Below are 20,352 nucleotides of genomic sequence, written 5' to 3'. Positions count from 1 at the left end.
TGCAACTAAGATGGTCACTCATCAGAGCAGCAGCAGATCAAATCTACGGGCAAGCAAGATACACAATGACGATATTGTATTTTCTTCGAAGTGAGAGCGACACATGGGTCAAAATTTCAATCAATGCCTGAGGCTGAATGACCAACCTAAAATTAGCAGGATTGCAATCTCAGAAGGGGACCAAAAGTGGATCAGAGACGGAGATGCCGAGGCCGAATTGCCGATTGTCCCTGAACGCAATGCTTTTCTTCATGGAAGTACAGAATTCAGATAAGGTTCTGGGACGGAAGATGCTGTATGATCCATGATTGATGCTATATCAAGACAAGTTCAAATTTAAACGGCCTCCCAGCTGACAATTGGACCAAATGCATCTCTATCCCGTAGTTTCAGCCTCATCTCCTATCGTCCGTCGCTTAGACTAAGCTCATTAGGCCTAAACTCAGTTTTCAATAGGCCCAGGTCTAGATTGCCTAGAGCCATACATATAATGCCAGTCATTCCCTGCCGTGTCACATCACATCAATTTCTACCTGAAGCGACTCCTGTCCTTTCAATAATTCAGTCACTCGTTTGAAATAGTCACTCGTTAACGTACTACTCCTTTTCGTCAATCTCCAGTTGACACTACTAATTCCTCCAGCACAATGAAATTCCTTTCACTCCTTCTGGCGACAACGCTCGCCTCCACCGCCTACGCACGCACAGACCTGGAGGGCTGCATCTCATCCAAAACCCACAACCAATGGAACGAAGCCAGCATGATCTGGTACGTCCCCGGAACAGGCGAAATCTGCGACATCCCCGACTGCGGTGGCGGCCGCGCCCCGCCCAAGCATGACAATCCCGCCTGTCCCGGTCAGTACACCGGCACCGCAACCTACGAGCCGAGCTATCTCCCTGGGTACGGGCCCGGTGCGGCTGCATCTACAAGTACGCTCGCTGCGACGGCGAGTGCATCGACTACGGCTGATGCAATGACGACAACGTCGAGCGAGGCGAGCGCGACTGGTAGTCTGGTGATTACCTCTGCGCCGAGTATGACTGCCAGTGCTACGGCGACGATGAAGACGAGTGTCAAGGCGGGAAACTCCTCTAGTGTGGCGTCGACGACGAGCAGTTCTGCTGGTGCTACTGGGACTGGGAACGGTGCGGGGATGCTCGAGTTGAATGTGGTTGGAGCTGTGGCTGCTGCTGCTTTGGCTGTCGCGGCTTTGTAAATATGATCAAGATAGGGGGATATAATGCTTCAGATCCTCAGAAAGCGCATCACCGGGATTTAACTAGGCGTACTACTCCGCAGGTGCCTCAGCAACTAATACAGCATCCTGACATTCGCAGATTGAGTTGTCATGTTCAAAAGAGCACGACTGCCTCAAGGCTCCGTGTTCGAAAATACCATAGCCCTAATCTCGATACTCATCCTCACGTAATTCTCAGGGTCCTTGTCCGGAAGGGCGAAGGCTGAATGTGGGACATCTAGAGAAGTAGATATGTCAGTAAAAGTCTCCCACCGCTACGGAGGCCAAATACATTTCGCCACCCCATCCTTAGAATCATAGCTCTTGAATATAACAACCTCATCATCCCGTTGCCGACTCATATAGTACCATGCCATTCCCGGATCATACAAAGCATACATCATATGCCCGGTATACTTCTCCCGAATGATGTCTGCCTCCAAGAGCTTGGATGGATCGTAACTGCTTCCATCGCAGACGGCTAGTGGGTGGTTCTCGACCGGGCCGTTTATCGGGCGCCATAGACTGATGGGCTTAGACTCATACCTTGCTATTCTAGAGATGGAAGGGGGAGACTGACTTTAACATCTGAACTCGACCGGCGAGTAGACGCTCAGCGTACTCTGGGGGGAAAGATGCACGAGTCCGTCTGATGGCGGAATCCTCTGTTTGATCTGTGTGGCTTGTCAGTAGAAGAAGAGGAAGGGAAGAGAACTGTACCATTATGAACAAAGTCCGCCGCGGGCAACTGCAGACCTCCTGCCTTTGCGCCTTCGAGCTTGACTGGTCCGGTAGAGTCACTGCGTCGAACCTATCCACGAATCAGCAGTCTTCCATGCGACCTATATAGTAACAATGATACGTACACGCCAATCAAATATCAAAACGTCCGTAACATTATCCACCTCATCTCGGAGCACCCTTTCACAATCCGCAAGATACACCTTCTCAACCTTCTCCGCGTCGGTGAATTCCTCAGGTGTCAGGGGCGGTTTATGCGTTCTATAGACGAAGCCATTCCGATCCAAGTCAAATGAGGACTCGATTCCCCGAGCATCGATGACTCTCTGCGCTTCACCGCGCTCGAATACCAGGTTGTGCCCATGCTGTTTGTCCGAGGAACTGAGCGCCAACGCATTACTGAAGGGTCTTGTGGTGCGGTAGACATCCTGCCACTTGAGATAGTTGAATTTGGCGAACGTGTGGGGAGTGGGCAGCGCAGGAGCCATTGTACAAGAGGAATATGTGGGTGTGAAAAAGTAAAATGAGTCAAGACCCCTCTTGAGATTGATCCTGCAACTCACTGGCAATCAGCCTCCAATGAGGGGTCCAAGTTTGGCCCTGTGTAAGTGGACAATGCACTGAACTTTATCTTTGCCAGCCGACTACCGAATCTAGTAAAAGATTTACGGAACTCTCTACACCCCGCTGCCCTAACTTAAGTATCTCACCGCTGGTTCGGTGTAGGGAATCTACGTCATTTACCATACAAGCGTTACTATCTCGGATTGGTTAACAGATCGTCACAACAACAGTATTTAGGCTATGAGCACCCCGCAGATATGCTCAAGTCGATCGTCCAATACGCACCATTTTCTCTGCCACCCACCATGACTGTCCCCACGATCCAAGATCGAAGTCGCTTCGAGACAACCAAACGTCTCCTAGCCCAGCTCGTGAACGAGGGGTTCGCAGTTTCCACCCTGATTCACCAGCAGTTGATCTTCCACAGTGCCAATGGGGACAAGGAGTTATGGATTAGAGCCCACTGTCGCCCTGACACATTGATCCATACTGAAGGGACTCGGGTCCTTCCACCTTTACGACCGGAATGCTTGCAACCACCCGTTCTTCTCGGCAAGGGAGACTCGGAAACCGAGGAATTGGAACCAGGCGCCATCTTCCGATTTATTCTTCCTTGGTTTACACATAACGCGGAAGAGAGCTTTCTGGAGACAATGGCGGATCAGTTGCGGAGCACGGCTGAGATGCAGGGTAAGCGAATTCACCCCAAGCATAAACAAGCAGGCAGAGTTGAATAGTCCCAGAGAAATGGTTGGAAATGAGCAAGGCTCAGCCTTTCCTCTCTCTGCATTCCCCCATGATCGCGTGGGAGCGTTCAATAGTATACGGCCATCAAACCCATCCAGTAAGCCTACCCTGCTATCCGATACATCACCTCTAAGCCAGAAGAACTAAACCAACTACAGTTGCACCGATCATGCTGGGCTATCCCACCCTTGAAGCCCGTCCTCCCAGAACACATTCCAGAGATGGTCGCCCCATCTCTCTCGTTCGTTTCAATCCCCCGCAAGGACATGCGCGTGACGGGTCCATTCGAGACGACTCTCGAACCGCTCCTCCAGAAGCTAGAGATCCCCAAGCCAACAGACGAAAATACCCTGATCGTCCCCTGCCTGACCCGCCAAGTCCCCGCCATCCTGCACCACTTCGAGAACGCGACTGTCATCGCAGAACGATCCTCCATCGCCGACGCTCAGGCTTCAATGCGGACCGTAACCCTTCGCCCGGAACTAGAGTTCAACTACCACCTGAAGCTCGCACTCGCGTGTCAAATCACCTCTGCGGTTCGAACGGTGACACCCTGGACAACGGGGCAGGGACGCGCCATATCGGATTTACTCGAGAAGACCCTCCCGCCGGATCTGTGGGTGTTCAAAGAGATCGCAGCCGTTACGGGGCGTCAGGAGGATTTCCATGCCGCGAAGCATCTAAGCTGTGTGCTCCGGGAGGATCTCGAGCTCAGAGCCAGGATGGAAAATGAGACGCTGGTCGTGGCAGCGGCGCTGATGGAGCGGCACCCTGAGGATGGCAAGACGTATCCGGAGAGGTTACTTGGCCTTGACACCGTCGAGGCGAGGAAGAAGTGGTTTCGGACGTGAGTAACCCTTTTCCTATTACGGCGTATGTTCGTATGTCTACCATACCGGGGCAACATATTAACCAATCACTCGCGGGGAAAAAGCTACGTGCACGCGCTATTTAAAGCTATGCTCCACCCGCTCGTCCACCACGGCATCGCCCTCGAAGCGCACGCTCAAAACACTGTCGTCCGTTTCTGCACCGCAACAGGCAAGATAAAAGGCTTCGCCATCCGCGACTTCGGCGGCGTGCACTTCCACAGGCCCACGCTGCGAGAGCAGGGCTTCCCCCTCGACTGGGAGATCCCCGGTAGTCTCACCTTAAGCGATGACTTGATCTCTGTATGGCACCTGGCCAGTCACACGCTGCTCCAGTGCCATGCGCCTAGTCTTCTGTATGGGCTGAGGTTGGAGACGCATGGAGGGTGGGGAGTTGTCATGGAGGAGTTGGAGAGTGTCTTGCAGGGGTTTGGCGGCGATGTAGCGAAGGTGTTGTTGGAGTATTTTTGTGTAAAGACGGTGGTTTTGAAGTCATTTCTGAGGATGCTTATGGCGGGGATGTATCGTGAGGTAAGTTTCTTCTTTGCTATTTTGTGGGTGCTTGATGGGCTAATGATCGGGCTGTATAGAATATTGAGCTTAGGGTTTCTAATCCGCTTGTTTTATCGTCAACGTAGCCTTTTGTCCGCTCGATGGAGTTGTTCTCATATAGTTCTCTATACAGCAGGAAGTGTATATGAAAGAAGCAGTAGAGCTTCTTCACATCCTGTGGTAATAACGTACTATAGAAATACAGCTGTTATGGCCTTAGCATGACACAGCACCAACCTGCGTAGCATACTGGCATTAAATACAAGCTTAGAGCAAAAGTACCAATTAGGACTTGGAACTGTCTTTTTTCACTTTCTGGCAAGTGATGCATCGTCTTGTCAGAAGGCCGACAGCACAGTCCTCGATCCAGCCACTCTGGTGGTGTCAAGGCTCTTCTTAGCAGACTGCACTGTACAGGGATCCTCGCACTACTGGCCTGCGCCGCATGGATGTATGGAGTGCGTTTGCGATGAAAAATGCACGGAAATGAATTCCGTGATGAGCAAGGCGGGACCGGCGTCGTGCTGCAGTGTCTGCTTGGTTGGGATGTCGACATCAATGCCATGCCTCAGGGTGAAGATGTCGAGGGTGAAGACGGACTAAGGGAACTGGCAGGGGGACTATCATCCCAGTGACTAAAGTGCCGTTGCATCGTCAGTCTCATAACAATAGTCTGTGATTACACCTCCAGCATTAAGAGCAAGAAGTACTACTGGTCTCGCAGTGCTGAATATCATCCAGCATTATTATCTGTGGGTTCTATCTCCTGTGTATATAATAGAGTACTCAGACTAGTCATAACTTTTTCTCCATCTCTTCTTACTTAGATAGCCTCTATTCTCTCTCGGGAATAGAACAGTTACTGCTCAGCACTTAAACTCAGGTGGATCCCCTCCATCTGCTGTAGGAAATGAAAATGATTTATGATAGGGCCTGACAGGTCCGCATGGAGTTCCTTATCCATGTAGATGCATCTCAGTGCGTGGACGCCATTCTGCCAGCCCAAACCGCTTAGGTTAATCCAGCTGTAGGCGCAAACCCCTCCTGATTTAGCCTCCAACAAAGCAGAATAAAAAAAACAAAAACATACAACAGCCGGGATTCGCTGGTGGTCACCCACCCAACTACTAACCGGCCGGCGTGTGGCTTAAGTACGGCTGAGCGGACGGGAAGCCCTGTTTTCCACACCCTGTGGTCGTATGTGCTAGATCCACGACAGATTGAACTTGTATCGAAGAGGAGGATAGATGGTGCGGTATTTAAGCAAGTTGTTGCGGTTGGATATGATTGTTTGCAGCAGCCGGCGGCCGTGGCCATTTGTTTGATGGTGAGACGTGTGTAGTGGAGGATCTTTTCATGGATGAGTGCTCAATGGGACGGCTCCAGATTTGGAGCCATTGTCGTGGACCAGGTGTTCTTGAGAGTTGAGGTTGGCGAAGGGCGAATTTTGATGTGATTGTGCTGGATAAATAATGCATTTGTGTTGATCGTAGCAAGCGATAGATACTTTTGTCGGCTGCGTCAAGGAAGCCAAAGGTACGAAATCAAATGAAGAGGAAGGTACTTTTTCAAGTCAAATAAAACACATTAACTTTTATATACAATCATGTAGACCAGTCAAGAACGGAACGATGCTAAAACATCACCCACGGACGCCTCCGCATTCTCCATCACCTTTGCCAACAACTTCTCAATCACCTGTGTCTCATTCTGTACTTGTTCCTTCTCATAAATGCGCTTGTCAAAGGCAAACTTGAGCTTATACTCATTCACATCCGCGGTCTTGACAACCTCGAATACTACCGCATATGGCTGCGGCATCGTCACCTGGGACTTGGCCATCACCACCCACCTCTGGTACTGCTTCGCTGTCGCGGCAACCGGCTCAAATGGCTGGAAGAGAAAAAGTGTCTTGTTCGAGAATCCCTCACGCGTCGTTTCACAGGCTTCGTGAATCTCGTCCATCCCGACTGTACTGTTTTCGGTGTACTGCCAGAATTCATCCTGGGTTTGACGGAGGAATTCTGACACAGGCATTGACGGGTCGACTTTCGACCGCATGGGAAGGAAGTTTGCACAGGTGCCGTTGATGGTTTGAGGGTCAGGCAGGTCAATGTTGCGACCTGTGTAGAGGTAGTCGAAGGCGACGTCGCGTTGGCTGCTGCGCAGCGCCAGCCAGAGTTGGAAGATCGACTGGAAGATGATAGAGACAGTGGCACCGGTGGATTTGGCGAACGCATCAAATTCAAGGTTGATGGTGTGTACATGCACGGAGTTGATGCGTGGTTCAGTGGCACTGCCGCTGGGGAATTCGAAGGTAATAGGGCGCTTCTCGGATTGCTTCCAGAACGACAGCGTGCTGGACTTGTCCATCTGCCAGATGTGGAACGCAAAGTCTTTGAATGGAGTGAAGCGTTCCAGCGCAACGTTGTCTTGGTAAGCCTCAAAGTGCTCGCCAAAGATGCGGAGAAGCGTTCCGTCGTACAGGCCATGGTCGAGCTTGGTGACAATTTCGGTCTCGCCCGTCGACAGATGGAGAATGGCGTAGCGAATGAAGGGCTTCCCAAATACGAAACGGTGGTCGTCAAGCGTCTTGATAATTTGGTGTCTCTGCTCATCGCTGACATCTTCATAGATCTCGACCACAGGGGTGGCATCGCGGAGAACAACACCGTACCATTTTCCGTGACAGCGAGTGAAGGTCGTGCGTAGAATCTCGTTGGTTGTTGTAAGCTGTCGAACCAGGTCAATCCATTGCCTTGGTTCAAAGTCATTGCCGACCTTCCGGACTGTCATCAGACTCCACAACGCCTCGGGATGTGCACCCTGGGTCAGGAACTCGGCCTGTCCCGGCGGGCAAGGATAGATGTACTCATACTCAGTCGCCTGCAGGCCAGCGGCAGAGACAGCAGCATCAACCTCCGAGGGAGGAGTGAAAGTCTTCTGTTCAACCTGTTGTGCGCCGTCCGACTCGCCCTTCAGCTGGGCGGCCATTGCCCCAAGGCCAGTGTATTTGAGCACATCTCGCACGGAGATCTTGAGCTGCTTGCGTCTGAGCCAGCTGACGAGATTGATGGCAGCAATGGAATCGCCGCCAAGGCTGAGGAAGTCGGCTTCCAGACCAAATTCATCGTCGGCAAGCTGCAGGGTTTCGATCCATCCTTGTTGCAGTATCTTCTGTGTCTCAGACACCAGAGGGATAACCGCACCCTTGGACTGCGCAGCGCCGATCTTGTCAAATGAGAACTTGGTCAGTTCGCCCTGACTCAGCGACTGCACCATCGCCTTGAGCTGCTTGCGGTTGGCCTTGCCGGAGGGAAGTCTTGGGAGTGACGATAGAGGGACAAGTGCTTTTGGAATCATATATGGAGTAAGGCCAGTGAGCTTGGCTCGGACACGCTGCACATTCTCAGCAACGCCTTCCAGTGGAAGAATCTCACCCGGTTTTTCAGTAGCAGCGCCATCGAAAACGGCGACCGCAACAAGATGCGCAGTGCTGTTCTGCTTCCAGACGGTCAACACACAGTCCTTAACCTCACCGGTCCGCAAGAAGGCTTGCTCTATCTCTCCCAGTTCGATCCGATGACCGTTGATCTTGACCTGGTCGTCCTTACGGCCCAAACACTCAATGTCTCCGTTTGGCAGATACCGGGCCAAGTCGCCACTGCGGTATAGCCGTTGGCCGTTGAGCACTTCGCTCTCGATAAAGGCCGCACTGGTAATTTCAGGCTTCTTGAAATACCCTTGCGCTAGCTGTGGCCCAAAGAAGCACAGCTCTCCGACAGCACCGCAAGGGACTGGACGGACACCATCCGCTTCCAGAATGATGGCACCCACAGACGCGAGAGGCCTGCCAATATTGCCTCCGACAGTGTCAGCATCCACATCCTTCATCGTCACCAGAACGGAGGCCTCAGTTGGCCCGTAGCCATTGCGAAGGGTCACACGCGACGCCCACGTTGTCACCACGTCACGGGTCAGCTGCTCACCGCCGACGGTCATGGACTCCAGCTTGGGGACGTCCTTGGGATTTAGCAGTCGAGCCACAGTCGGAGTGAGGAACACATGATTGACGTTCATCTCGTTGATGACCTCGGCAAGGTTGTTCAACAGGCGCTCCGAGGGTGCGATGCACAGAGTGCCGCCGCTGTGCAGTGCCACGAAGAAGTCGTACAATGAGACGTCAAAGACATAATTGGAGAACTGCAGCATCCTCGACTCCTGGCCCTGGCGATGCTCAAATTCGATGATCGATTGCATAGCAGCTGCACAAGCTCCATGTGTTACCATCACACCCTTTGGAAGACCAGTGCTGCCCGAGGTGTAGAGGAGATAGGCGAGGGCATCCGGAGAGACAGTGACTTGCTGTGGCTCGGGGCCATATGCGGACAGGTTGGCCTGGTCCAGGAGAAGGCTAGGAATATCGCTTTCCGAGGCAAAGTAGGATTCATGGTCCTTCTCCGTGAGGACGAACTTGGCGCTGACGTCGCGAGCAATGTACGCGTTCCTTTCCAAGGGATTCTCAGGGCTCAAAGGCACATACGCAGCGCCGAGCTTGAATAAGCCGAGAATGGCCTTGATCATCAACGGCGACTTTTCTAGGAGAAGAGGGACGATGTCACCCGGCACCACACCGCGTTCGGAGAGATAGTGTGCCATGCGGTTCGCCTCAGTATCCAACTCAGAGTATGTAAGGAGAAGCTCGTTCTGGTAGTTGATGGCAATCCGATCGCAATATCTGCGGACCGTGGCTTCGAATTGGCCATGCAACGTGCGACTGGCATCAGGCAAGTTCTTGTGTGGCTGAAGCATGAACTGTAGCTCTGTGTCGCTGACCAGGTTCGTCGCTTTGACCGTCTGTCGAGGACTGGAGGTAATGAGATTCAGTGCCATGCAAAACTGGTCGAGAATGAACTCCAAACGACGCTCTTCCATTGGCGATGTGAGCGTGACGTTGATACCTGTAGCGCCCTCCTCAACGTTCAGTGTCGTATACTCGGTTCTCCATACTGGCCGCCGACCGTAGAGCTGGAACACCTCCTTGGAAATATCATCGGTGGCCTTGTCGCTGACGAGGATATTGACCATGGTGTCGAAGAGGGTAGTGCCCTGGCGCTCAGCAGCGGCCAGCGCATTCCGCACTCCGACCTGGGAGTGCTTGATGACTTTCCAGAGACTGGTGTTGACTGACTGCACCAGCTGCTGAAGGGTCTGTTCCGAATCAATTGCGACGGCATAGGGTACGACAGCCAGTGTGGGTCCGTTCAAGGCCTCAATCCCTGGAACAGGGAGCTCGCGACCGGAAACAGCCGTTGCCATCGTCACAGACTTGGAAGCGATGTGGGATGAGAGGACGAGGGCCCAGGCCGCATGGATAATTGCACCCAGGGGAGCACGCAAAGCCGATGATGCGGCCTTGACCTGCTGGCTGACAACGCGCCTGGCTGTGGACGTTTTTGTCACAGGAGCATAATTGAGAACTGTCGGAACCGCCTCGCCGAGATGTTCTCTCCAGAAGTCCTGGGATGGCTTTGGGTCTCGTGTGTGCAGAAGGGCCACGAAAGATTTCCATTCCGGGCGCTTCTCGGGACGACGGCCGTAATACACGCGAGCGACATCGTCGAAAAGGAATCTGTGAGACCAGAAATCGAAGAGGGCATGATGAACCGAGACAACGAGAATGCTTCTGTCAAGGACGGCGACACGGATGAATGGTTCGCCCAGTGTGACGCCTTTGTTTTTGTCCTGTTCCAGATATTCAGGGAGACTCATGGAGACCTCCGACCAAGGTAGGTTGAAGTCATTGCGCACGATCTGAGCGAAGCCCTTGGCCGCAGTGACGAAGGTGGATTTGAAGAGTTCCGTACGCCAGAAGACGACTTGGAATGCTAGTTGAAGTCGTACAAGGTCGAGATGGCGAATGTCAAAAACGCGTTGGTAGAGATAGTCCTGGCTGCCTTGGAGCGTGCTGGCCAGGATGCCTTCCTGCAGTGCGGTGACGGGATAAGCATCGACAACACGACGGTCGGCAAGGAAGTCTGCCTTGAGTTCTGGATCAGGGATGTAATCGAAAGGCGCGGCTGGCTCATTGCTAGCGTGAGCTGGAGTCGAGTCCAGTTGAACTGTATCCGCAACTTCCTCGACCGTCTGTGCCTGAAGCATATCCGCCAACTCGACGTGGATTCCGCGTTGCTTTAGTTCCCGAATCGCACGGATTGCGTCAATGGAGGTTCCTCCTAGTGCCACCAGGGAGTCTGAGGGCGTGATAGAGGATGCGGGCAGATTCAACACCTCTGCCCAAACTTGCGCAATTTCCGAGGCAGTCTCGCTCAAGCCAGCCGTAGCACCGTCTTTCGGTGAGGTACTGTGGCCTAACATCTCGCTCACCTCAGTGCCTTCAGCTAGTCGACGAATGGCTCGAAAATCCACTTTACCATTCTGGTTGACGGGGAACTCCGCACACGACAGCCAGTAGCTGGGAACCATGTACGGCGGGAAAGACTGACGAGCATGACTGCGCAGGTCCTGCACGAGCGTGCTCCAGTCTGTCTCGGGTGAAGGGACCACAGCAGAAACAAGAGACATGCGCTCGTTGATGTAACATCCCACACACACCAAGCTGGCTACGCCCGTCACCGTCGCCAGCTTGGCAGCCACCTCCTCAGGCTCCACCCTCTGACCGTGGATTTTGACCTGGTGATCGATACGACCCAGAATTTCGAACGTTCCATCTTCCCGCTGGACGGCCAAATCGCCAGTGCGGAACATCATCGTGCCGGGGGCACCCTCTGGCGTCTTCACAAAGGCTGCTTGTGTTTCCTTCTGTCGGTTGTGGTAGCCATTGGCAACCTGAGGACCATACAGACAGAGCTCGCCGGCTTCGTTGACAGAAAGCCGGTTGGTGGTGCCGGGCTCCAGGACAATGGCGGTGGTTGTATCAGATGGGAGACCGGGATTGCGGGGGTTATCGCCTGGCTGGAGCTGACGAGAGAAGTTCAATTGGGCACATTCGCTGAGCCCATATGACACGCGTAGGTGGACTCTGGCTGCCCATTTGTTGACTAGTGACTGGCTGAGGGGTTCTCCGACGGTGGTAATCTGTTGCAGGCAACTGGGTATCTCATCGGGAGACAGCAAGGCGAGGGCTGAGGGAGTGATACCCAGGGCATCGATCTGAAGGTTGTTCAACACTTCTGGCAGGGCAGTTGCGAGTCGGTCTCTTCTGGCGAGGCAGAGACAGGCGCCCTTGGACAGGGTGGCCAGGATGGTTCGCTGAGCTGCAGAGAAGATAGGGTTGTAGAAGAGCAGCCATCGCTGGCGGCCGTTGAGTTGGAATTGGTCGATGCCATGAGAGACAGCACGATGGCTGAGGAGGACGCCCTTGGGGGTTCCTGTTGAGCCAGAGGTATAGATCAAGTATGCCAGATCGGATGGAGTAATCGAAGGAGGGTCGAGTTGCTCATGGGTCTGACTCGACCGGATACTTTCGATGGTGATGGCCTGATCAAACAGGGACGCATACTTTTCGTGGACGACGACAGGTTCGGTGCCGCAATCCGCCGCAATAACGCGGTTACGCTCCGCAGAACCTTCCGGATCGAGAATGACATAGGCAGATCCGGACCAAAGGATGGCCAGCACGGTAGCCACAAACTCGACAGACGGGTCCATACAGAGGGGTATGATACGACCAGAGCGCAATTGACCCGCTGCCGCAATGTTCTCGACGAGATGCCACAGTGCGGCATAGCTGTACGGCTGCTCCTGCTCGCATTGAACAGCTGGAGCATCAGGATTTGACTCGACTTGATATCTGATGTAGTCCGTAACGAGACAAGGAGGGGACGGGGGACTAATAAGAGAAAATGAGTGAGTCTTCATCGAGATAACCTCGCTGCCCTGGAGCTCAGGGCTCTCTGCGAGATCTCGAAGAGCGACTGGAGCCATTCTGATGCCGTAGCCTGCTCAATGAGCGAGAAACAGGATTCTGAGAGTGATGAGGCCTGGGAATTCCTCTTCTTGGGGGTTATGATTGAATTCGAGGAGATTTTGGGAGAGTTACACGAGGCTATTTATGTCTACGTCTGGCGAAGGCTCGATGTGAATCTCATTTTGAACTTCTCTCAACCCCCTCTCTGGCAGCAGCAGCAGCTTGGGGGCCGAATACAACATTGACGCCTACAATGATGCCCATGCCTGTATACTCTTTCCCATCGGCGCGAACGATTCTTCCTCTGCAGCTTCGATCCTGAAACTTGCCCTTCACTCATCTGCATGGCTGCCAGCACGAGGAGCGCCACGAAGCTCCACCTTCGGCTAGAACCGCCAGTCAGTGACGAGAAGTAAAAAAAGTACATCCCTACCCAATGCATCAATCACGTTGAGTACTAGACGTTTCGATGCCGCGTGGTGGTGTCCGGACAGGAGAGTCTTCGCTGTCTCGGCCCAAGAGCGAGACAGGGAGAAGTAAAACACGAGGAAGTTGCAGTTGGCATCCAATCAGACCAGTGATACTGCACTGCTCAATCTCATAAGGATCTGCATCGCTGTCGTCATTTCGGGCTGCCTCCGAGAATCAACATGAGGCCGATCACGATATCTGGCAGTTACCTTGCGCCTCTGCAGGATCTCGATCCCTGATCGACTGAGTGACACAAGCCCTATCAGAAAATAGTCCGCCGTCTCCATGCCGAATCGGACCTGGATGGCTCCTGACCCGAACGCAGTCATGAAAGTTGCAGAACTATATCCGGCCACGGGCTGACCAATTGAATGCAGCATGGGGCCTGCAGAAATTGCGCAACCCCTGCGTCTGCAGAGTCATCTATAAAACCATGTGTAACAGAATCATGGCGGCTGACAAGCAAAAACCCTCGCCTAGCCCTGTTGTTCTGTGCATGTGGTGGCTTGCAGTGCAACCTCGTATTCGATCGGCGTTGCCTGCAGACAAGGATCGAAGGCGCCGCTGAGAGAGTGGCGTGCTGGCTTCTCGACAATGTGCAGTTGAGATCGGCGACTCCGCGTTGTTAACAGTTAGCATAATGCGAGGTTGCAACAAGCTCCCCCTAAGCGGAAATACGGTTTCTCTTTCCGCCAAAAGATGCTTGGTTCTCTAGGCGAATTCGTGGCGCCGCCCTAAATCGGTCTAATTCTCGTCTTACTGCAGCTGACGATTCGAAAACATTCTACGAGTGTCTCCATTATATTTTTTGCTTTGACGATGATGGCTCTACCAGAATTTGAGTCCGTCGACTGGCTATAAATGGCTCCCATATACAACACTGGACATCTGCAAGCATCCCCATTGTGTCGCAACCAATCAACTTTTAATTTAAAGTGCCCTCGTTGACTGCCGTTACATCATGGCTGAATCTCTCGTATTTGCGTACGGCTCCGCAGATCCCGTCAAAGACATCCGTCTTGTTTCCATCCCTACGCCTGCGGACTGCGGTCCTAACCAGGTGGCGGTGGAGTTCCTTGCGGCACCCATCAATCCCCTCGACTTTCTGGTGTTGCACGGAAAATATCCCGTCAAACCACAGAACCACGTCGCAGCCGCCGCCGGCGAGCATCGACCCATTCCGGGCTCAGATGGCGCGGCCCGCATCGTCAAGACGGGATCGGCAGTGACCCAGTTCCACGTCGGGGACACGGTCCTCCTGCGGACCCACTGCCGAGGGACCTGGCGCACGCACGCCGTGCTTGACGAGAACGACGTGCTGCGGGTGCCGTCGGAACTGGATCCCCGGCTCGCGTGTATCCTGCGCATGGGGGTGGCACCGGCCTACTTTCTGCTGCGGGACTATTCGCTTCTTGAGCCCGGCGATTGGATCATCCAGAACGCGGCGGCAGGCACAGTGAGCCATTTTGTGAGTCAATTGGCGCACTTGCAGGGTGTCAATGTCATCAGTGTGATTCGAGACCGCGGTACCAACGAGGAACTTGAGCGCACCAAACGGTCGCTGCGCACGCACGGCGCATCGCTGGTCCTGACCGTTGACGAGCTCAAGGTATCCGGCGCGGAGCTGCTCGCGGGCAAGCGCGTCAACCTCGCCATTGACTTTGTGTCTGACGACGCACTGGCGCGACTGATGGCTTCGTTTTTGGCCCCGGGAGCCACTCTCGTCACCGCTGGCTTCCTGGGGGTAGCGCCATCAGGCCCCGAGGGCAACCTGCGGCAGTTCCTCTGGCAGCGCAACATCACTCTCAAGGCATTTCGGCTCAGCGATTGTCTTGGCCGACGATCGTCGTTCCATCAGACGGCACTACTGGAATGGTTTGCGCGGTTATTCATGGAGGGGACGCTAAAGGCGCCGGCGTTGGAGTATGTCCGGTGGAAGCGAGGCGACCAGGGTCTGGAAGGCCAGCTGCAGGAGGTGCTGGAGCGCCATGAGAGGGGCGAAGTAGGCGAGCGCAAGAAGATTCTGGTGTTTGAACAGTAGTTAGTTGCGGCACCTGTAAATCATTTACTCTTTTGAGTTAATGCACGTTGTGAAGAAGATTCTGCAGTATTGTCATTTCCCGGACCATTATTATGTCAAAAGTTAGAGTAATAGAAATGCACATTAACCCATTTTGGGAAGATGCTTGAAGGATGCTTAGCGGTCCAGCCCTCCATTCTGTGTGTGTGTGCAGCCACGAGAGAGAATGATTGAAGGAAAAGTTGCGAAGGATTTCGCAGGATCTTTATCCCTGGACGCCAGCCCGGCGTGGCGCCAAGTTGGGCGAGTCTTGCGTTTCATCGTGGCTGATCTGATGAGCCCAATACGAGCTAAGGCGACGCCCAGGCGGAATGATCGGCCAATCTGGCGCGCCAGCGGGAGACAGATGCGCTGCATCATCCCTGCATGGAAATGGATAGAATCATACCAATAAAGAACTATTATTGCACCATTTTAGGTGTAGTCTCGGCTAACCGGCAGATCACATTGTTGCATTATTAATCAGTTGGTTTGGTGTATCACATCTGCTCACCGTGTATACTTTGTTGTCAAGCCATATAGATAGAGGGCTGGTTCCTTGTCTCTTTGAAGGACAATGAGTCTATCCAGCGTCAGGCTGACGTGCTATCCTCTCAACTCAGTCAGCAATCAGTTTCATCTTTCATCATGACTGCTACTGATACTGCTACTCCGGATAACCTCAGTGAAGGGTCGTCTCCTCCCTCCACACTGCCTGTTGAGGAGACCCAAGTAGAGAAGGCGCAGGAGACGCAGACTCCCCCTCCCCCTCCAAACGGAGGGTGGATGGCATGGCTCCAGGTTGTGGGAGCCTTTTTCCTCTTCTTCAACTCATGGTAAGATATGAAGATATACCTTGTTGGTTTTTTTTTTTTTTGGTGCTCACTGGCCGATCGCTAGGGGCGTGGTCAACACGTTTGGTGTGTACCAGACCTACTATGAAACGGATCTTTTGCGTGGTCACTCGCCCTCGTCCATCTCCTGGATTGGCACCGTCCAGGGCTTTCTCCTGTTCCTGGTTGGAGTCGTCGCTGGTCCCGTCTTCGACAAGGGGTACCTCAAGACCCTGATAGCAGTGGGCTCATTTCTGGTCGTTTTCGGTTTGATGATGACTTCCCTGTCAGACCAGTACTACCAAGTCTTTCTGGCTCATGGAGTCACTGTCGGAATTGGTTGTGCATTCCTGTTCCTGCCTAGCATCGCCATTGTGGCTACTTATTTTACCACGCGGCGGGCCGTGGCGACGGGCATCACCGCGTCGGGAGGAAGCATTGGTATGTCTCGTCCTCTGCTTGCACTAAACGCAAACATACTGACCAATGTAGGCTCCGTGATATACCCCATCATCTTCCGCAACCTCATCGACTCCGTCGGCTTCGGCTGGACCACCCGTATCATTGGCTTCACCGCCCTCGGCGGACTGTGCATCTCCCTCGCTGTGATGCGCATGCGACTGCCCCCTCCCAAGCAAGCCCGATCCCTCCTTGACCTTTCCGCCTTCAAAGAAGCCTCCTTCCTGATCTTCAGCTTCGGTCTGTTCTGCGCCTTCGTCGGCCTCTACTTCCCCTTCTTCTACCTTCCCTCCTACATGTCCTCTGTCGTCCACTCAACCGACGACCTAGCTTTCTACATCATCGCCATCCTCAATGCCACGTCCGTCTTTGGTCGTATTACCCCAGGCCTGGTGGCAGACCGGTTCGGCTCCCTCAACACCATCATCCCCATGGCTCTGAGTGCCGCCATCCTCGCGTACGCCTGGATGGGAATCAAGAACATTGCGGGGACGATCGTGTTTGCGTGTCTGTATGGGTTTGCCTCTGGGGCGATTGTCTCGTTGCCGCCGACGATTGTGGCCCGGCTGAGTCCGAATATGAGTATTGTGGGCACGCGGATGGGCATGTGCTTTACGTTTGCCGGGTTGGGGCTGTTGATTGGCAATCCCATTGCTGGCGCGCTGTTGGACTTGGAGCGGGGGGTGTTTTGGAAGGCGGAGCTGTTCAGTGCGGTTATGGTTACCGCCGGAGCAGCCGCTTTCATCTGGCTGAGGATGTTGAAGTGGAGGGACGGAGAGAGGGGGAAGTATTAGGCTGTTCAGTTGGGCTAGTGGATGGTGGTGGAAGGTTGGTGAAAACTGGCAATGATCCATTGCTCTCAGTGTCTTTACACTACTCCGTCATAAAAAGGTTCTGTTTACAGCACTCGGCTGGGCTTCATGACTGCTCTTTATTCATCACTAATACCGAGCTAGATATTGATAGACTAACTGGAATATATTTATCTCAGGATACATATATCCTCTCTGTTCCACATTGACCAACGATACGAATACCAGATCAAATTCATACGTTCAATAGTATCATGAGAACAAAAATACTGAGCTCTACCATAATAATGCATTCAAGGCCGATTTTATCCCAATATCTTGCGATGAGACAACGACAGTATGGGATTGGGGTTAGGGTTCACTGACCACGTGGCTGGATACTGCTGCTTGACACCGCTCTCCGGCCTGCCACGGATAGGCTCTCATTCTCTCAGCTGAACTTTATCACTTTATCCCTTGTCCTTGTCCAGTGATTTCATCTATATTATAACCACAGAGTATTGGCAACATGACAAGTACATTACCTGTGAGAGGTCGTCGGACACACCGTAAATCACGGCATGGTTGCCAGCAATGCAAGGCCAGGAAAATCAAAGTATCATAATCCAAAATCCATCATAGTACTCGACTAATTCAGCATATAGTGTGATGAGGTCAAGCCGACCTGTAGAAATTGCAGCAAACACGCAGTAGACTGCATATATTCCCTCCCAAGCGGAGGAAGTCCTGCACAATCTCAAACGAGTGAAAAGGCATCTCCGCAGGCCACAACCCACGCCAGCTGTGCATCTTCAGACCTAGCAGTGCACGATCTGGAGCTTTTGCATCATTTCTCTACCTCCACTGCCTACACCTTCTCCCGCCATCCAGCACTGCAAACTTTTTGGCGAATCGATGCACCGCAGGTCGGGTTTGGCGCCCACTACACACTCCGCGCGATGCTAGCCATCTCCGCCCTCCACCTGGCTTACCTTCGACCGGCACAACGGCAATTCTACGTGTCTCAGGCAGAGCGTCATCACAATGTGGCACTAAAATTCGTGACCTCGAACATGACACAACTAATGAACGAGAATAGCTCAGCGGTCTTCCTGTTCTCCGTTCTCACTAGCTTTTTCTCCTGCGCCCAGCCCCGCAAACTCGACGACCTGCTTCTCTTCCAGCAGGGCCGAATCTCCGAGTGGCTGGTCCTCTTCCGCGGAGCGGGGACCATAGTCGAATATGCGCAGGAGGAACTCCGATCGGGACCATTGGCAGCGTTGCTGAGTATTCGGCAGCGCCGATCTGAGTACCGCGACACCCTCTCGACCCAGGGGCAACCCTTCATGAACGATTTGGAGGAGTTGGTCCGAGAAGAGGTCAAAGACCAGCGGGAATTACAAATTTACCTGGGGGCAATACAGGAATTGAGGGTTTCGTTTGCGCTCTGGTCGGATACCGGGCCCTCGGAGACGGGGGATGTCTTTGTCTGGTTGCTGCGGGTGTCAGAAGAGTTTCTTACTCTCCTCCGAGAGCAGCAACATGTCGCACTGGTGATATTCGGGTACTTCTGTCCCTTGCTCCGGCGATTGGAGTGGATGTGGTGGCTGGAGGGGTGGAGTGTGCATTTACTTTCTCGGATCCATGGGCTGCTGGACCAGGAGCATCGCACTTGGATCCAGTGGCCGATGGAACAACTGGGGTGGCGGCCTTGATAGATATCCACTGTTTGTTCATGCAGTACTACCCTGTTTGAGTCCTAGCATCGTAGACCTTAGTTTCTTCCGACTGTTCACGTTCAGTCTTAGTAGAGATGGAAACTTCATATATTTGGTGTGACACTCCGAAATACAAGCCCAATATCACATAAACATCATTATAAAGCAGAAATATATCAAAAGCACAGTCCAATCCATCTAAACTCGCGCTTCGCGTTTTTACCTTACGCCTCTAGCGTCTCGCATTCCACCACCTCACCTTTCGCCCTACCCAGAACACTAGAAGGATGAACCACATTCATCACAACCATCAAAACAAACATCAGCGCCGTGTCAAGAACATACATGAAGATTTCATGGCTGATCAGATATCCATTGAATCCCTGCGCAAACTCTACCATCCGAAACGTACTCCTGATCAGAATGAGCCCGCTGACCAGGTACAGCACCCAGAGCAGACCCTTCCAGCTCCTCGCCCAAGGCACTTTCCCAGAGGTGCTCGCAGCAGAACCTGCATTCTCCGAGCTGGAGAATCGAAAGTGGAAGAGAAAAGCGACGATGACAAACACACCAAAGAAGAGAAGCTGAACACCAAGACCGGCGACGATGATATACGTGCCGATGTCTTGGGAGTTTGCAGAGCCGGCGGACATGACTCCCCCGCCTGTGGCTGTCAGATCGCTTTTAGGAAACGGTAAGGGATGGTACTAACCAGCTCCCTGCAGGATAAACGAGAGGATATCCCCTGCAACAAACGTCTTGGTCATCCATCTTACAGGGACCGGACTCAGTCGCTCTGCGTGGAGGAATTGGATCGTCCGGCCGAGGATCATGTAGATTGATGCTGCGTATAGCGTTGGTGCCAGCAAGACCAGAAGTGACTGGATTGCATAGAGCGTAGTGGAGTTCTCAAAGAAGTGCGATGCTGCTCGGCATCCGTAGCCGATGACTTGGACTGCGCGGGGATCAGCCGGGGTATGGGATGAATTGCTGCGGTACTTACACAAGCCACCCACGATGAATGGGTTCATATACTTCGATCCGAATTTGACACGCTGGTACAGATGTGCCAGTGTAGTGATGTTGAACAAGACTGAAAAGACAATTGCTGCTAGCAGAGAGGGTTCATAGTGATAGAGGACGAAGCCGTTGTTGGTTGACATCTTGTCTGTTTGGGAAATATGAGATCTGAGGTTGTGCTGGGAGGATGAAGAACATTGCATTGAGCTACGCGATGTTTATATAGAAGTTTCCTATCAGTTATGTGCAGTATACAGCGAGCGATTTGATCTCGCGTTCGTACTCGGGTACGATGGCATTCCAACATAAAAGTGCATAAAGCCTTGGTACTTGGAGTATCAAAACTCAATTCATAGC

At 52.9% G+C, this 20,352-nt stretch overlaps 8 protein-coding genes and 1 non-coding gene across 9 annotated transcripts; 5 read left to right on the top strand and 4 right to left on the bottom strand.

Moving 5' to 3' along the window:
- Nucleotides 1-647: 647 nt before the first annotated feature.
- Nucleotides 648-1,220, top strand: Aud_002757 (putative cell surface protein; the record flags this gene model as incomplete). The annotated part of the gene is made up of 1 exon (XM_043287718.1): nucleotides 648-1,220. The coding sequence occupies one exon, from the start codon at nucleotides 648-650 to the stop codon at nucleotides 1,218-1,220; it is 573 nt and encodes a 190-aa protein (XP_043143653.1).
- Nucleotides 1,221-1,375: 155 nt separating this feature from the next.
- Nucleotides 1,376-2,470, bottom strand: Aud_002756 (uncharacterized protein; the record flags this gene model as incomplete). The annotated part of the gene is made up of 5 exons (XM_043287717.1): nucleotides 1,376-1,479; nucleotides 1,534-1,766; nucleotides 1,822-1,915; nucleotides 1,962-2,052; nucleotides 2,108-2,470. 5 exons carry the CDS (start codon nucleotides 2,468-2,470, stop codon nucleotides 1,376-1,378), a joined length of 885 nt encoding a protein of 294 aa, XP_043143652.1.
- Nucleotides 2,471-2,851: 381 nt separating this feature from the next.
- Nucleotides 2,852-4,800, top strand: Aud_002755 (siderophore; the record flags this gene model as incomplete). The annotated part of the gene is made up of 5 exons (XM_043287716.1): nucleotides 2,852-3,236; nucleotides 3,290-3,390; nucleotides 3,452-4,140; nucleotides 4,228-4,693; nucleotides 4,753-4,800. The coding sequence occupies 5 exons, from the start codon at nucleotides 2,852-2,854 to the stop codon at nucleotides 4,798-4,800; spliced, it is 1,689 nt and encodes a 562-aa protein (XP_043143651.1).
- A 997-nt stretch (nucleotides 4,801-5,797) lies between these two features.
- Nucleotides 5,798-5,917, bottom strand: Aud_r0011. Its single transcript, XR_006253261.1, has one exon. It is a non-coding gene; the product is annotated as a 5S ribosomal RNA (ribosomal RNA).
- Nucleotides 5,918-6,331: 414 nt separating this feature from the next.
- Nucleotides 6,332-12,661, bottom strand: sidE (nonribosomal peptide synthase SidE; the record flags this gene model as incomplete). Its single annotated transcript, XM_043287715.1, has 1 exon — nucleotides 6,332-12,661. One exon carries the CDS (start codon nucleotides 12,659-12,661, stop codon nucleotides 6,332-6,334), a length of 6,330 nt encoding a protein of 2,109 aa, XP_043143650.1.
- Nucleotides 12,662-14,076: 1,415 nt separating this feature from the next.
- On the top strand, nucleotides 14,077-15,156 carry Aud_002753 (MDR family NADPH-dependent oxidoreductase; the record flags this gene model as incomplete). Its single annotated transcript, XM_043287714.1, has 1 exon — nucleotides 14,077-15,156. One exon carries the CDS (start codon nucleotides 14,077-14,079, stop codon nucleotides 15,154-15,156), a length of 1,080 nt encoding a protein of 359 aa, XP_043143649.1.
- A 666-nt stretch (nucleotides 15,157-15,822) lies between these two features.
- Aud_002752 (MCT family MFS transporter) lies at nucleotides 15,823-17,260 on the top strand (the record flags this gene model as incomplete). Its single annotated transcript, XM_043287713.1, has 3 exons — nucleotides 15,823-16,010; nucleotides 16,075-16,448; nucleotides 16,500-17,260. 3 exons carry the CDS (start codon nucleotides 15,823-15,825, stop codon nucleotides 17,258-17,260), a joined length of 1,323 nt encoding a protein of 440 aa, XP_043143648.1.
- A 526-nt stretch (nucleotides 17,261-17,786) lies between these two features.
- Aud_002751 (Zn(II)2Cys6 transcription factor domain-containing protein) lies at nucleotides 17,787-18,972 on the top strand (the record flags this gene model as incomplete). The annotated part of the gene is made up of 2 exons (XM_043287712.1): nucleotides 17,787-17,873; nucleotides 17,923-18,972. 2 exons carry the CDS (start codon nucleotides 17,787-17,789, stop codon nucleotides 18,970-18,972), a joined length of 1,137 nt encoding a protein of 378 aa, XP_043143647.1.
- Nucleotides 18,973-19,199: 227 nt separating this feature from the next.
- Aud_002750 (RTA1 domain-containing protein) lies at nucleotides 19,200-20,138 on the bottom strand (the record flags this gene model as incomplete). Its single annotated transcript, XM_043287711.1, has 3 exons — nucleotides 19,200-19,639; nucleotides 19,688-19,930; nucleotides 19,979-20,138. 3 exons carry the CDS (start codon nucleotides 20,136-20,138, stop codon nucleotides 19,200-19,202), a joined length of 843 nt encoding a protein of 280 aa, XP_043143646.1.
- Between the last annotated feature and the right edge of the window lie 214 nt (nucleotides 20,139-20,352).

Source organism: Aspergillus udagawae, assembly GCF_001078395.1.
Source record: "Aspergillus udagawae IFM 46973 DNA, scaffold_2, whole genome shotgun sequence".
Classification (NCBI taxonomy): Eukaryota; Fungi; Ascomycota; class Eurotiomycetes; order Eurotiales; family Aspergillaceae; genus Aspergillus; species Aspergillus udagawae.
Note: the sequence above shows the minus strand (reverse complement) of the source record. Positions and strands in the feature narration are given on the sequence as shown.